At 40.1% G+C, this 15,842-nt stretch overlaps 1 protein-coding gene and 1 long non-coding RNA gene across 8 annotated transcripts in view; both read left to right on the top strand.

Moving 5' to 3' along the window:
• il1rapl1a (interleukin 1 receptor accessory protein-like 1a) overlaps positions 1-15,842 on the top strand; it is a 184,522-nt gene that overhangs the window by 165,306 nt on the left and 3,374 nt on the right. For 5 of the 7 annotated variants that reach the window (XM_084954857.1, XM_084954856.1, XM_084954855.1 and 2 more), the window contains 2 exons: positions 6,377-6,523; positions 13,695-13,865. In XM_084954857.1, coding sequence (XP_084810983.1) covers positions 6,377-6,523; positions 13,695-13,865 — 318 coding nt within the window. The remainder of the gene's footprint in view (positions 1-6,376; positions 6,524-13,694; positions 13,866-15,842) is intronic. The other 2 variants (XM_084954858.1, XM_084954860.1) reach the window with 1 other exon arrangement.
• Positions 6,530-8,584, top strand: LOC146370874 (uncharacterized). The gene is made up of 2 exons (XR_014802911.1): positions 6,530-7,175; positions 7,621-8,584. It is a non-coding gene; the product is annotated as an uncharacterized LOC146370874 (long non-coding RNA).

The following is a 15,842-nucleotide window of genomic DNA, read 5'->3' as shown; positions in this document are numbered from 1 at the left end:
TGTGTGTGTGTGTGTGTGTGTGTGTGTGTGTGTGTGTGTGTGCTTTTAAGAGAGAAAGAAATGAGGTCCAGCAACAGAATATTAAGATATTGGTATTCGCTGTCTCTTCCTACTTAAAACGATGAGTCCTGTAGAAGTTTTATTAATTCTTTTCAGATCTTGCAGTTATAGAAATGTTTCCTCTTGCTGAGCTGGGGTGTTTGCACAGTCTTCTCTAACATTACGCAAATACTAACATACCAGCCATTTAACTAACAGATTGAAATTCAATTTGTAGGTTAAATAGCTGTGTGATGGGAGAGAAATAAGTGCATTTTATTTCTATAGCACATTTAAAACTAAAGTGCTTTACATGAAAATAAAATAGAATAGAAACAGGTTCCTATCGGCAACCAATCCAACAAAGTTCTAGAAATTAGCAGTTTTCAAGTTTAGATTGAAAAACAGTTACAGTTGATGCTTGTCGAGGGTCACTTTGGAACTAAGGTTCAACTGTGGGATAATCGGGAGTGAGAATCAGGCCATTATGATCTTGAGTATATGGACGTACTATATCTACCACATATGCAGGTGCAAGACCATTTAAAGCTTCAAACACGAACAGTGCAGCTTTGTACTAGATTATGCAATGCACAGGGAGCTTAGTGCAAGACTGCTAACACTGGACTAATTGTAAGTGGGCAAGAGATGAGTAACTCCACTATGCATTCCAGTAGTCTACTTTAGACATAACAAAGCCCTTTCTGGATCTTGTTTGGGGGTTTTGTTATGTTTTTAGTCTGGAGATTGTTCTGAGCTGGAAGAAACTGCTCTTGACCACTGCATTTATTTGTCTGTCAAATTTCAAATTTGTGTCAAACATTGTCCCAAAGTTCTTAACCTGTGTTTGTCCAGTTTGTCATTTGTATGGTAGGGAGTTGGGAGGACAGTAAAAGGCATATGGTGGCATGCTGGCCTGTTAGATGGGTTTATTTCTTACTTTTTTTAATTTACTTTCCCAACGTTACAGCTGAACGTGATGCACCTTTATGCCTCTTTTAGGTTTCTCATTGTTTATATCCGTTTGAGCATTAGATCAGTGCCTTGTAGTTTTATTATAGTCAAGAATATGCAGATATTTCTACACTTAACCCAAAACTGGATATTAAAATAATCTCGATTGATTAAAATCCCTGTAGGCTGAAGGAAAATGTATGTTAGATTTGGGGGGAAATCATCCTTTTTCTTTTTTCTTCATATTTAGTTGCTTTACATTATTGTTTTTTCTGTTTGCCTGACAGTAAAGCCTCGTGACATATGAAATAATCGAAGCCTGGCTACATCATTTCATCAAACAGAAATATTCTAATTGATTTGTATGTTTGGGTTTTTTTTTTTCATGTTTCCCATCGGCTGTGTAGCTATTTTGGTGCTCTAGTATGACTTGTCAGAAGCTCTTTTCACGCACTGGTTGTCATCCTAAAAGAGAGGTAATTTGATGGTTGTTTAAACAGCAAATTGGTCTTCAGCTTCTCCCAACAGGCCAATAAGTCCAGCATACAATTACATTTTATGCCGTTATATGTCTGTTTCCCCACTTTAATCTCTGTCTCTGCAATCATCTTTTGTAGACAGCCATTTTAGCAGTTTTCACAGACTGCAGACAACTTCATTTAGCTCTCTTTGTAAAAGCAGTTGCAAAAAAAAAAGGATGCCACAAAAAGACTTCAAGGCAACACCCCCCTCCTTCTCTCTCTCTCTCTCTCTCTCTCTCTCTTGCTTCTCATCCACATCTGATGTTTATTTCATGTTCTCTGCTCCAATAATGCATCACTCACAAGCCCTGCAGCAGGTCTAATATCTCTGCAGGCTCCCTTTCCTTCCATCTCGAAAGAAAGAGAGACATGAAAACAGAGAAGGCAGAAAGGAAGTGGGGGTCAGTGAAACATAAACAACTTCAAGAGTGAAGATTATTGCTGATAATGAGTTAAAAGCATTACATTTGGTTACAGTTGGAAAAGCCCAGTAAATAGCCAATTAGAAGCCCGAGAAAACATAGCTGTTTTCCTGCAACACACTGTCGACTGCTGCTGAAATGAAAAAAGCATCAAATATAATGCACAAGCCAACATCAAAGATCTGTCTTTACAAGTTAAAGAGCTGTTTTGAGATTTGCCATATACACTTAATTCCCATGCCTCTAAGGTAAATACAAAGCTTAGCACAAAGACTGGAAACAGTGAGTTGAAAATTGTTGAAAATTAGCCAAATCATATCCACCCACATAGCTTCTTTTATAACTCTTACATTTTGTTTCTTGTATTTATTAGAAAACAAGACATGACTGGTAAATGAATGTTTAGATGTGCTTGAGGGCAGATTTTGTTACTCTCAGAAAGCAGATTTTCCTGTTTTTAGCTGTTTGGCTAAGCTAAGCTAACTGGCTGCTGATCATGAGTGTTGGTCTTTTTCTTTTACTCTCACCAACACAGATTTAATTAGATATCATTTTGTAATTTCTCATAACCTACTATGTCTTTGGTTAAACCTATTTTAGAATAATAATCATTAGATCCAGAAAGTGTAGCTAAAGTTAAGTGACTTTTAATAAAAATAAGATTTTACAAATTCACAGTATTTCTGTTATGACTTTAATATGTACCTTTGCTGTGTCTGGGGTTATATAGAGAGTAAATTGGCATGCAGCCTAGAGAACGTAGGGCCACTGTGCAGCATTACAGCCCATAGTGTGACAGAGAAATAAAGTGAACCTGCTCTAGCTGAGCCTACCAGGTAAATGCAGCTTTAATACACACCATAATTCATCCTTCCCCAAGCTAGGTCTCTGGGGAGATGAGAAGGAGATAATGGAGAGGAGAAATGAATGGAGAGACAGCAAGAAAAGTGGGCAAGGAGAAGTAAGAGAACTCTGAAGAGAGTGGGTTATGATGGCGAGGTGAGTGACAGCGTGATGAGTAAACTAAAGCCTCTTGTTTTGAAAAAGCCTCCATCCATGTCCAGAATTGTCCCAGTCCCGCTATGGATGACAGCCAAAGTGCAAAGCTGTGTCATCGCTGCACTGCTCCAAAGAAATGAACCCAGTTTCTCATTATCTCCTTTTTTTTCCTATGTCTCTCTGCTATGTGCCCTCTCATTTTTCCCAAACTCATTATGAGACTCGTGTCTCTGAAGATTGATTCTGCTCCGCTCTGAGCCGAGCGCTGAAAATGCTGATGATCGTCCAGATTTCAGGCAAATGTAAACGTGTAAAAGTGCCTCATTCTGTGAGTTTACCTGAAATAATGAAACAAAGAGGCCAGTGTTTGAGGCCAGCCTGATGAATACTGTCATAAGAGTGTGGGTAAAAAGAAAGCAAACACTTTTTTTTCTAAAGTTTGACACATCAGGACATAATAAAAATAATCTAGTCCTTAAAAATCTGGCAACACAAACTCAGATGAGCAACAACACATGACGTAGTACACTGTGTCATTATTTATTTAAGAAATAAATTAGCCAAGTTGTAGAATCGGTGTGTGAAAAACTGAGTACACCCTACTGCTTCCACAACAATTAAGAGGGTAAGAGGTGCTGCTAATCAAATGCAGCTAATTAACTGATAATCAGCAGGTCTGACCACCTCTATAAAAGCATATGTTTTTGACTATTTGCAGGTATGGAGCATTTAGGTGTGTTTTAACACACTGACAAGGAGAAATTTTTCAGCAATGATCTTAGAGAAGCAATTGGGAAGAATTAGTAATTTATTTACAAATACTTTGATTTCCATCATCCTACAGAAAGAGTATTGGAAAACTGGGACGACAGTTCCCATTCCTTCTTAGGAGTGAATATACCAGCAAATTTAAGTTCAGAATGTGCAAATAAACACCCAAAAGTGACAGTTCGGGCTCTACAGGCCAAGTTCAATACAATACAATTAGTGATAGACTGAATATCTATGGCTAGTTTAAAAAAAATACCAGGATAATAATAATCTGGTAGCATGGTTGAGATTTGCAAATTTGCATTTGAATGAACCACAAGACTTCTAGAGCAATGTCCTTTGGAGTGGTGATGTTTGGCCATAATGCAATGTAGCTTAATTAAAAACAGAGCATATTAGCAAAAACTTCATACCAACTTTCAGCCATGGTGGTGGAGGAGTGATGATTTGAGTTTCGTTTGCAGGCACAGGACCTGGACACCGTGCAGTCTTTGACTTGCCTATGAACTCCTCTGTATATAGTGGCTTGCAAAAGTATTCGGCCCCCTTGAACTTTCCCACATTTTGTCACATTACAGCCACAAACATGAATCAATTTTATTGGAATTCCACGTGAAAGACCAATACAAAGTGGTGTACACTTGAGAAGTGGAACGAAAATCATACATGATGCCAAACATTTTTTACAAATAAATAACTGAAAAGTGGGGTGTTCGTAATTATTCAGCCCCCTTTGGTCTGAGTGCAGTCAGTTACCCATAAACATTGCCTGATGAGTGCTAATGACTAAATAGAGTGCACCTGTGTGTAATCTAATGTCAGTACAAATACAGCTGCTCTGGGACGGCCTCAGAGGTTGTCTAAGAGAATATTGGGAGCAACAACACCATGAAGTCCAAAGAACACAGCAGACAGGTCAGGGATAAAGTTATTGAGAAATTTAAAGCAGGCTTAGGCTACAAAAAGATTTCCCAAGCCTTGAACATCCCACGGAGCACTGTTCAAGCGATCATTCAGAAATGGAAGGAGTATGGCACAACTGTAAACCTACCAAGACAAGGCCGCCCACCTAAAGTCACAGGCCGAACAAGGAGAGCACTGATCAGAAATGCAGTCAAGAGGCCCATGGTGACTCTGGACGAGCTGCAGAGATCTACAGCTCAGGTGGGGGAATCTAACGATAGGACAACTATTAGTCGTGCACTGCACAAAGTTGGCCTTTATGGAAGAGTGGCAAAAAGAAAGCCATTGCTAACAGAAAACCATAAGAAGTCCCATTTGCAGTTTGCCACAAGCCATGTGGGGGACACAGCAAACATGTGGAAGAAGGTGCTCTGGGCAGATGAGACCAAAATGGAACTTTTTGGCCAAAATGCAAAACGCTATGTGTGGCGGGAAACTAACACTGCACATCACTCTGAACACACCATCCCCACTGTCAAATATGGTGGTGGCAGCATCATGCTCTGGGGGTGCTTCTCTTCAGCAGGGACAGGAAAGCTGGTCAGAGTTGATGGGAAGATGGATGGAGCCAAATACAGGGCAATCTTGGAAGAAAACCTCTTGGAGTCTGCAAAAAACTTGAGACTGGAGCGGAGGTTCACCTTCCAATCCAATCGAGAATCTGTGGCAAGATCTGAAAACTGCTGTTCACAAACGCTGTCCATCTAATCTGACTGAGCTGGAGCTGTTTTGCAAAGAAGAATGGGGAAGGATTTCAGTATCTAGATGTGCAAAGCTGGTAGAGACATACCCTAAAAGACTGGCAGCTGTAATTGCAGCAAAAGGTGGTTCTACAAAGTATTGACTCAGGGGACTGAATAATTACACACACCCCACTTTGCAGTTATTTATTTGTAAAAAATGTTTGGAATCATGTATGATTTTCATTCCACTTCTCACGTGTACACCACTTTGTGTTGGTCTTTCACGTGGAATTCCAATAAAATTGATTCATGTTTGTGGCTGTAATGTGACAAAATGTGGAAAAGTTCAAGGGGGCCGAATACTTTTGCAAGCCACTGTACCAAAGTATTCTAGAGTCCAATGTAAAGCAATGTGTCCGATAGCTAACGCTTGGCCCAAACTGGGTTTTACATCAGAACAATGGCCCCAAGCACAGCAGCAAATCTACAACAGGATGGCTGAAAAAGAAAATAATCAAAGTGTTGGAATGGCTTAGTCAATGTCCAAACCTCAAACTGGCTGAATATGTTGTGGAGAAACCATTGGAGATCTGAACATCAACAAATGCCTGCAGACCTCAATAAACTAGAGCAATGTTGGAAAGAAGAAAGGGCCCAAATTCCTCTACAGTGATGTAAGAAATTGATGAAGTCATACAGAAAATGATTACTTCAAGTTATTGCAGCTAAAGGTATTTCAACAAACTATTGAATTATGTGGTGTACTTACACACTCTTTCTGGGGTTTGTCTTAGTTTCTATTGATTAAAAAATGACTCAGTGTAATATTTCATGTGTTTTTGTTAGACCTGGTAGGGACTAGATATTTTTTTTATTTTGTCCCAATAAGTAAAACCTTAGAGGTGTGGGGATGTTTATCTATTTGCAGTGACTGTAAGTGGCCAGACAAAACTGTAACTGGCGTTTTAACCATGACTGTCTCAGCAGTTTTGCTTATTTTCTTGTCTGTATGTGTTGTCTTCAGCAGAGCTCATGTACACTGTGGAGCTGGCAGGAGGGCTGGGAGCAATCCTGCTGCTACTCATCTTTCTCATCTCACTCTACAAATGCTACAAGATTGAGCTGATGCTTTTCTACAGGAGGCACTTTGGCAGTGAAGATGTAGACGGAGGTAAAGACAGAAGAATGCGTCTAAAAAAAAATGTCTTTTGGCCTTTTAACCATTATCTTCTTCACACTTTTTTCACCAGGACTTTTTTTATCCAAAAACTCAATATCAAGCAAGCCGTGATGACTCTGTATGTGCCTTTGCGGGCTTGTATTCATAGATCCAATGAACGTACTATTTTGTTTAAAAGTAACTACTCACTAGCAGTGTTGGGGAGTAACGGAATACATGTACCGCCGTTACGTATTTAAAATACAAAATATGAGTAACTGTATTCCGTTACAGTTACCGTTTAAAAAGGTGGTATTTAGAATACAGTTACTTTGTTGAAATAAATGGATTACACTGCGGTACTTTCCTGTTTCATATTGTGGTGGGTCAGGACCAATGACTGTATAAAAGATGGACGACGCGACACCGCCTCCTACCATTGTGCAAAAATGAAGCCAAAATATCCCGCTTGTGGAGGCTGCCATCTTGCAAATTTGGAGCCAGAGTCTGCGCAGTAGTGACTTGAGGTGGAGCGACTGTGTAACACTCCCGCCCACATACCCGCTGGACGTGACCGCAAACACGCCCCCCTACACTTTTTACGTAGCACCTGTGGTTCGAGTTTTTTGCTGGTTTACCGCGACTGACGACTCGTTTAATTAAGGTAAATACAACCATGTCACTGTTATAAAAAAAGACACACAGCTTATCATCTTATAGTTCTAAAATCGCTCTGTTGTTAATTCGTTTGCTACATTAGCCGCTAGCATACGCACTGTGTTGGAGGCTTGTTGCTAGCTAGTTAGCGATGCTACACACCTGCTACTCTTAATAGTCTTTAACACTTATGTTTTTTTTATCCATTTTTAGACAGCGATGAGATCAGCTGCACACTCCACAGAGGCCCAGAGTTACTGTTAATATCAAAAATATAACGCTGTCCTTTGAGATTTTAACATAAGACTGTGAGTGTAATGGATCTAAAACTGTTTAAATCTCTAGTCTACAGCCTGGTAACATGGAAACTTTAAAAACAGCAGCAGAACGTTTCAGTAATGTAGTCTAATGTGTTCTTTTCATTTAATAATAATCCATATTATGTATAACAGCTACATTCACCCTGGAGAGAAACTAGTGAGGGAGACCATCAGGACCAAGCTGGGTTTCTGGGTCCAGAGGTTTGGAGAAACTTCCCTTTCTTTCATCACAGCTGTCCTGTGCCAGAAGTTCTGTTGACCCACTGAGAGAGGCTTCATTTAAGAAACACCAGGAACACTGAAGCTCATCACATTGATCAAGCAGGACTCATGATCTTCACCAGCAGCTCCCTCACAGGGAAATCTTCAGAGCTCCTCTGTAGGCCCGCCCCAGAAGATGGATAAACCCAGCATTTCATGAACACTGTGATGGAGACCTTTGGTTTGTGTAATGTTATAAATACTCGGATACTCCCCAGAGGCTCCGGACTTTTACATAAAGATATTATATTCAGTCCTGTAGAAAGTTATATATTTAAAAAAATATGATCCTCTCTGGTATGAATAACTCTGCATCACTTTATGGTAAATAACCCACTATGTGCAAAAAACTGAAAGAATTCCAGATGACAAGTTTGTAGTTCAACATACAAGTGACGACCTTTGACTTTCATCAGGTTTTATGTAATTGTGTTAGAGAAACTCAAACGTGCTCTTCATGCAGCTGAGTACATCAAGTGTTTAAAACGGAAGCTGTGCAGGTCTGAGATACAAACTGAGGTCCTGTTAATGCTGATATATAGTGACACTGTTACAGGGGTGATTAATCCTTTTGTTTTTTTGTGTTTAACTTTATCAATAAAACAGCTGCAGCTTTCACTGCAGCACATGTGGTACGTTAACCTTTGTACTGTTTTCATCAGTTCATTTTGCAGTTAACATATGAACATGTTGGATGATCTGTCTGCTGTCACTGGGTGGTGCTGAGGTCTGAATCTGAGGGCAGCTCCTGTAATCACAAAGAGAACAGAACCATCAAACTCAAACAAATTTTATCCCTCAAAATTGAAATAAAGCTGATTCTTCTGTCCTCACACACTCAGGATCTGAAGTTGTTCTCTTACATTTTTTTTCAGTATTACAGTACACTACAGTACTTTAATCCATAGTTCCTGATTAATGAGGAGCTACAAGGTACAAGCTTTTTTTTTTTTTTAAGTTACTGTCTTTATTGATGTGGCAAGAGACTGAAAACATGCTGTTGTTTGCACATATTTAATCAGCTTTGCACATATTTAATCAGCTCTGCACAGGAGCTGAAGCAGAGTGCAGCCTGTTGCTTTTACAGTATAATACTTGTTATAAAAGTACAGTAACAGTAATTAGTGAGTAGCCCGGAGCGTTTCTCTTGATTTCTTTAGTCAGGGTAAATTCATTCACCTGCACGGGTTAGCTAAACGAACCCTGACAGCCGAGTCCTCATCTTAGCTAGCTAGGTCTCAGGACCGAGCTAAGGACGGTAGTTACGGATTAGCTTACAAACACGTTTAACTTACCGAAAAAGTGCAGCGGGGCCTCGGGTCCTTCTGTCGGGTAGTCCAGTTTACTGAAGAACACCTCAGGCTGTCAGGTTAAAACACTCGGTCGTGTTTTCGTAGCGTAAACGCTGGCCCTCCTCTCAGAGCCTACGCTCTATCTGCTATTCCCGAACAGAGATACGCAAGTTTCTCCGTGACTGCAGCTGCCAGTCAAAGCTGTTATGATGACGTTTCACCCCAATTTAACATCACCGCGGTAGGAATTAGAATCAAACTTATGGGAGAGGAGACCCCTTGGACATCAATCAGCGTGATGAGAACTATTGATAACAAAAGAAAGAATCTTTGGAAAAAAATTATCTGAGGAGAAGAAATTTATTTTAGTCTGACCCCAGTCCCATCCGCTAACATGGAGGAGGCGGGGTTTATGACCTATACTGCAGCCAGACACCAGGGGGCGATAGAGACGTTTTGGCTTCACTTTTGGGGAGCTGTCGCGTCGTCCATGTTTTATACAGTCATTGGTCAGGACTGTTTGGGTTTTGTTTGACAGCTGTGATGTTCTGTTGTTCCAGGCGGCAGCGTTACGGTTGCCATGGTTACAGGGCGTTGCTCGCTCTCTCTCTCTCTGCGACTGTGTGTTTCCTGGGTGAGAGAGCGCCTTTTTGTTGTTGTTGTTGTTGTTGTGCTAAGCTAACAGGCAGAATGCTACAAGCATAGCTCTAAAGAATGTAGCTTCATGGGCAGTGTAGTCCGTGCTGCTGGGAGAATGGACTGCCATACACGTTATGTGTCTGTGAGCAAGAGGAGGGAGAAAAAGGATAGCGGAAAAGTACGAGCAGTCATCGAGCAAAAACGGGAGCTGGAAGCATGTAAATATAATAATAACCACTGCAGCCAAGAAGAGTGCCTGACGAGCCCAGTTGTAAGTAAGCTATTAAGACTCGACTGTACACTGTGTTCGGGTTTTCCTCCGAAAACAATAAGTTCCGTTGGAGCAGCCTTTCAACGCCTCTCTCTGTCTCTTGCAAGAAAAGTTGACCCACACAACAAAGTAAAGCTATTTTTCGGCTACGAGCCCGACACGGACCCCGCCGTATTAGTCAGAGGTCCCTTTACTACGGTTCGGAGCCGCGGACCTTCAGTAATAGTAATAAATCACACAGCAATAGTACATTCACGTAGTTGTAAAAAGCATGATAATTGACTATGTGCACGTTAGCATATGCTACTTCCGGTGCGGAAACTCCTGTGGGGAGCTTTGTTTCCGGTGTCCTATTCGCGCCCTGTTTACGGTCCAAAACAAGTTAAGCAAATGAATGAATCAAGCGGCGATTTACATTTCTATAGATGTCTTGGGCATTTACCCAATATATCTGTAAATTATGTTCATTGACTTGTCGATATTTTTTCCCCGCGCCTCAGAGCAAAAGAGAAAAGGGATTCAAATGTTATATTTCTCAGCTGTCCCTCGTTTATCACGGTGTTATGTTCTAAAAATAACCAGCGATAGGTGAAATCAAGTAGCCAATTTTATTTTTTGACGGTGCAAAATGTTTCGTGGACATCATGGACATACAGTACTGCACTTCAGAGTCACACTGCTAGCGATCGATGCAGCGATTCTGTACTGTACAGGAGAGACGGCATGGAGGAGATCGTCTGCAGCGATCAGGAGCAGGACACAATGTGATGTAAAAAAAGCATGCAAACTTGCACTAAAACATCCGCGAAACAGCGAGGTGAAAGGTGAACCGCATTATAGTGAGGGACCGCTGTAATTTTGAAGGTAAGTCACAACATACCCTTCGTAAATACTAATGTATAGAAACCATTACCAGCAATCATTCATTTTTTGTGTGGCTTTTTTTCACGGTTTGTTAACATGCTATGTAGGTGTGTACTTGACTAGCTGATATCGACATAACGGGGAAACATCCGGTTTTACTATTCTTCACCTGTAGTTTGAATGCTGAACATTTGCCTGTTTAAATCATAAGACCAGTCACTATACATAGATGTGCTTCTGAATGTGGATGATGTGTGTTCTGCATGCAGTAATGCAGTTCTGCTTGTGTTGAGTGATGTAAACAACTGATCGATCTAAACTCTTTAAACGTCAAAATTGATCATTAGATTTTTTATGACACAACAGTGGTGAGTGTTCCCACCTTCTGCTCTTTGTAACTTAACGCGATCTTTCCGTTTTCGATGTTTGGACATGACTTTGGAGTATATCTTCGCAGTAGCGATTGACCGCAAAGTAAAGCTACCGGAAATGTACAACCCCACATCCGGTCTCAAACCAGGAAGTTAGCATTTTCTCGTGCACAGGGTCAATATATTAAGTAATCCAAAGTATTCAGAATACGTTACTGTCATTGAGTAACGTAACGGAATACGTTACAGAATACATTTTGGGGCATGTATTCTGTAATCTGTACTGGAATACATTTTAAAAGTAACCTTCCCAACACTGCTCACTAGTAGTTACAGATGTTTACCCCAGTGCTATCTCAGTGATGGCATTTCCGCTGCTGTTGGTAAAGAGGTGCATGGTGCAGTGACTTTACCGGGAAAGGAGGAGACAGTTTTTCAATTTGTTGCCCATTTAAAAAGAGATCAATCTCAGTATGTCATGGAATGAAGCCCACTCTCTGCTGCCAGATAGTGATACACAGCAACAAGGCAGGCTCGAAGCACTGTCTCTGAGCAACAAATAGGAGCGTAACAATCCTCAAATTGGAAAGCAACTTTCTGCTTTCTTTACAGAACATAGTTAACTTGTACTTCACTTAAGGATTTGTCTGTTTGTGTCCCAGTATGATTCCTCTGTGTTTTGCATTTTTGCTCTCTTTTCAAGAATTCTGGAAAGACAGAAGTTACCGGATTGTTTCTACAGTAGCATAAATTATCCATTACGCCCAAGACTGTAGACTCAAACTTCAGCATGATTAAGTCATGCCGTCAGGGAGCGCTGCTATAAGCTGTTTTTGATTTTTCCAACTTTGCTAGGTGGTTAATTTGCGAGGTTGGTTGCTAATTTGAAAGCTTTGTTTGATGTTTGGATCCTATCGAGCACAGCCATGGCCCTTCCAGTAAGTTTCAAAGCTGCGCATGCTCCTCAAAAGAGTTTCTGAAGCAGTCCTTCCTCACTTTCTGACTGGCCCACATTCCGGTTTCCACAGAGCATAATGACTAGGACTTAGCGAATATGTCACCAGCACTGTTCTTTTCCCTGTTATCTATTTTCTACCTTCTCAGTTCTTCCCACTGTCTTCTGGGAAATCATTTTGAGGTGGGAAGAGAGTATTGCTTCTGCATTGTTTTGGGTATTTTTGTATCTACCACAATTTATTTCTTGTATACACTACATGGCCAAATCAATTTGACACCAGTAGAAAAGTGGTCTTCTCTTTTCCAAACAAGAATGATAAGCAAAAAATACATACAATAGACAATAAAAGAAATGGTTTTCTGAGTTTGGTGTGGAAGAATTTGACTGCGTACCGGAGACACTTATTGGGAACAGCATTTGCAAGAAAGGCCTTCTCCTTGATCATAAGTAGCTCACTTCATGAACAATCTTGTGACTCACTGGAAGGAAATCTATGTAGGCAAATTATAAAATTTAACAGTTTTTTATAGAAAACAAAGTACCGAACAGAAAATAAACTGACACAGCAAAGCACAATCATGTGTCCTGTAGAAAGTTACACTATAGTTTCATATTAGACTATAGACTGTATTACCCGTGTTTACAGTTCTACAACATACTACAGTGCTTAACAAATTTATTAAAATACCATTAAGTGCAAGTTTTTTTCCCACAGCTGCCCTAAGTTACCAGTATTGGTAATCATCAAAAAAGTTATGTTTCTATAATGTTAAATCCTCCAGCATGAACAAGCATTTTAATCAAAATTCTATTTTTCAGTTTTATAATTAATGTTACCTATGAATCTTCACATTCGCTGTTTTACAAAAAAAAATTTAAAAAATAATAAATCACATTATTATTATTTATTGATTAAGTTAATTACATGTATTCCGGAACAGAAAAAAAATGTTTTAGTGGTTATATGGTCAGTTCAGTAAATTCAGTAGTTTCTAGCTTTCAAAAAGTTTTTGACAAATTTCTAAAATATTTGTGTTTTCCTGTTTTTATGGCAGGTGGTCTAATAATTGTGTTAAACACTGTATAAGAATTACACAAAAGATATAACTTCCGACTTTCAGCATTTTACTTTTGTGCCTTTTGTCTATAAATTTGCAGAAATTTCTGATGCATATTCTGTTTGGATGAAAATAACTGGTAACTATTTGAGGTGCCGTGCATAAGGGTTAAATGGCACTGCCATAACCATGATACCACATGACACTGAATGTGAATGTTTATGGATAGAGCCAATAAGTGTAAGAAAAACCAACGTTATTTTATTATTTTGAAACTATAATAAGGAGTGTGTAATTCTGGTTTTAGAAGTAGCTTTAAAAGTTGTAACTATTGTAGAAGTTAGCCAACGCAATTGCAAGAAATGTGTAAAGTCAGTTGTTTGGAATAAAATCCTCATCAGAGAATAAGCGTGCAGTGTTCAGTGAAAATGCCATGGCATTTAGTCTGCATATTTCATGACTGACTCTCCACTCTTTCTTCCTGTTCCTCAGAAAATAAAGACTATGATGCATATTTGTCTTACACCAAAGTGGACCCTGACCAGTGGAGTCAGGAGACCCGGGAAGAGGAGCGCTTTGCCTTGGAGATCCTCCCTGATGTTCTGGAGAAACATTATGGCTACAAACTCTTCATCCCAGATCGAGACCTCATCCCATCAGGAAGTAAGACTGTGTGTGTTTGTATGTATGCATGCTTGCACACGTTTGAAATGTTTGTGCCATACTGTAAACAGTTGTATAGGTGTTTGTTTGTTTCTACTATATATTCTATATTGGGGGAAATAATTATTTGATCCCCTACTGAATTTGTAAATTTGCTCACTTACAAAGAAATGTCCAGTCTCTAATTTTATGATAGTCTCATTTTAATGGAGAAAGACGTTAAAATATTGAGTGACAATGAGCGAAATAAGTATTTGATTCCAGACCAACACGCTAGAATTCTGGCTCCCACAGACTGGCTGTGTGCCCACATGGCACACAGATTACAATCAATCAATTACAGATACTTGTGATATCAAACGATTATGTGCATAAAGCACAGAATCAATTTCTTGGGAAGACCAAGAAATTAGGTAAGACCAAACAGCTGTTAAAGGATGTCAGGGAGCAGCCTATAGACCTGCACAAGGCCACAATGGACGACAAGACCATCAGCAAGAATCTTGGTGACAAGGTGACAGCTGCTGGCGTGATTCAGAAATGGAAGAAATACAAAACCTTGTGTCAACCTCAGTCTATACAAGATCTTCCCTCATTGGGTGAGGATGATCATGAGAAAGGTGATAGATCAGGTCAAAAGTACACGGGAGGTGCAGTTGGGACCAAAGTCACCAAGAACATCATTGATAGCACACAACAAGAGTTCCCACTGTTTAACAAGGCACATCTACAGGCCCATCTTAAGTTTGCTAGTGAGCAACTAAATAATTCAGAGAAGGCATGCATGAAAGTGCTGTGGTCAAATGAAACCTAAATCAAGCTCTTTGGTATCAACTCAACCCGCCGTGTTTGGAGGAAGAGAAATACTGAGTATAACCAAAGAATCACCATCCTCCACTGAAGTGGAAATATTATACTTTCAGGCTGTTTCCCTGCTCAGTCAGAACACTGAAGGTGGGTCATGGATGGGTCTTCCAGCATGAGAATGACCCAAAACATGCCACCAAGGCAACAACGGATCTAAAGAAGAAGCACATTAAGGTCACGGAGAGGCCTAGCCAATCTCCAGACCTATAAACAAACTGTGGAGGGAGCTGAAGCTTAGAGTTGCCAAGCAGCAGCCAAGAAATGTAAAGGATTTAAAGTCAAAGGAGCTTGCAAAGAAAAGCGTCTAGACTTCTTTGAGTTGCTTGAAGACGTTTCACCTCTCATCCGAGAAGCTTCTTCAGTTCTAAGGTCAAATGGTGGAGAGTCCCAGATTTAAACCTAGTGGGAGTATCCCCCCACAGAGGGACAAAAGGACCCCCTGATGATCCTCTAATCGCCTGAGCCAAGGTGTGAAACTGGGTGTGGGTCCCAATCAGCCAGGGTTTGAACTGAAGAAGCTTCTCGGATGAGAGGTGAAACGTCTTCAAGCAACTTAAAGAAGCCCAGATGCTTTTCTTTGCAAGCTCCTTTGGCTACGATGACCTGGATGACTGAGAACCTTCACAGACATAAAGGATTTAAAGTTTCTATAAAGAGGAGTGGGCCAATATCCATCCCACATCTCTCTGGTGCTTACCAACGAGGCTTTCTCTACAGAGTCTCAAGTCATGTTTTGCTTGGGCATCAAATACTTCTTTCAATCTGTGACTTTTATATAATGTCTTTTTTCTGGAATTTGGTTGATGTTCTGTCTTTTCATTTAAACTAAATTACCATTATTGGAGATTGTTAATTTCTTTAGAAGCAGGGTACATGTATACATATACATATACATAGATTGTCACAGTCTGTTTTGTCTGTGTTGTTTGTTTTCACCATTGTTTTTCCACCGTCACTGTCTTGTGTTTCAATGTCCAGTGCTGTCAGGGCAGAATCAAGCAGAGGATGCTCACAAGTGATGAATAGATGAATATTTCAAAGTTAAAATAAGGGAAGAGGAGGGAAATGCAGTATTCAATGCAATACTGTCAACAAGAACCCTTTTTTTCT

The sequence above is a fragment of the Perissodus microlepis genome, chromosome 16, assembly GCF_051167445.1.
Source record: "Perissodus microlepis isolate ML-2025 ecotype Zambia chromosome 16, ASM5116744v1, whole genome shotgun sequence".
NCBI lineage: Eukaryota > Metazoa > Chordata > Actinopteri > Cichliformes > Cichlidae > Perissodus > Perissodus microlepis.
The sequence above is the reverse complement of the archived record's forward strand: the minus strand, read 5'-3'. Positions and strand labels throughout refer to the sequence as shown.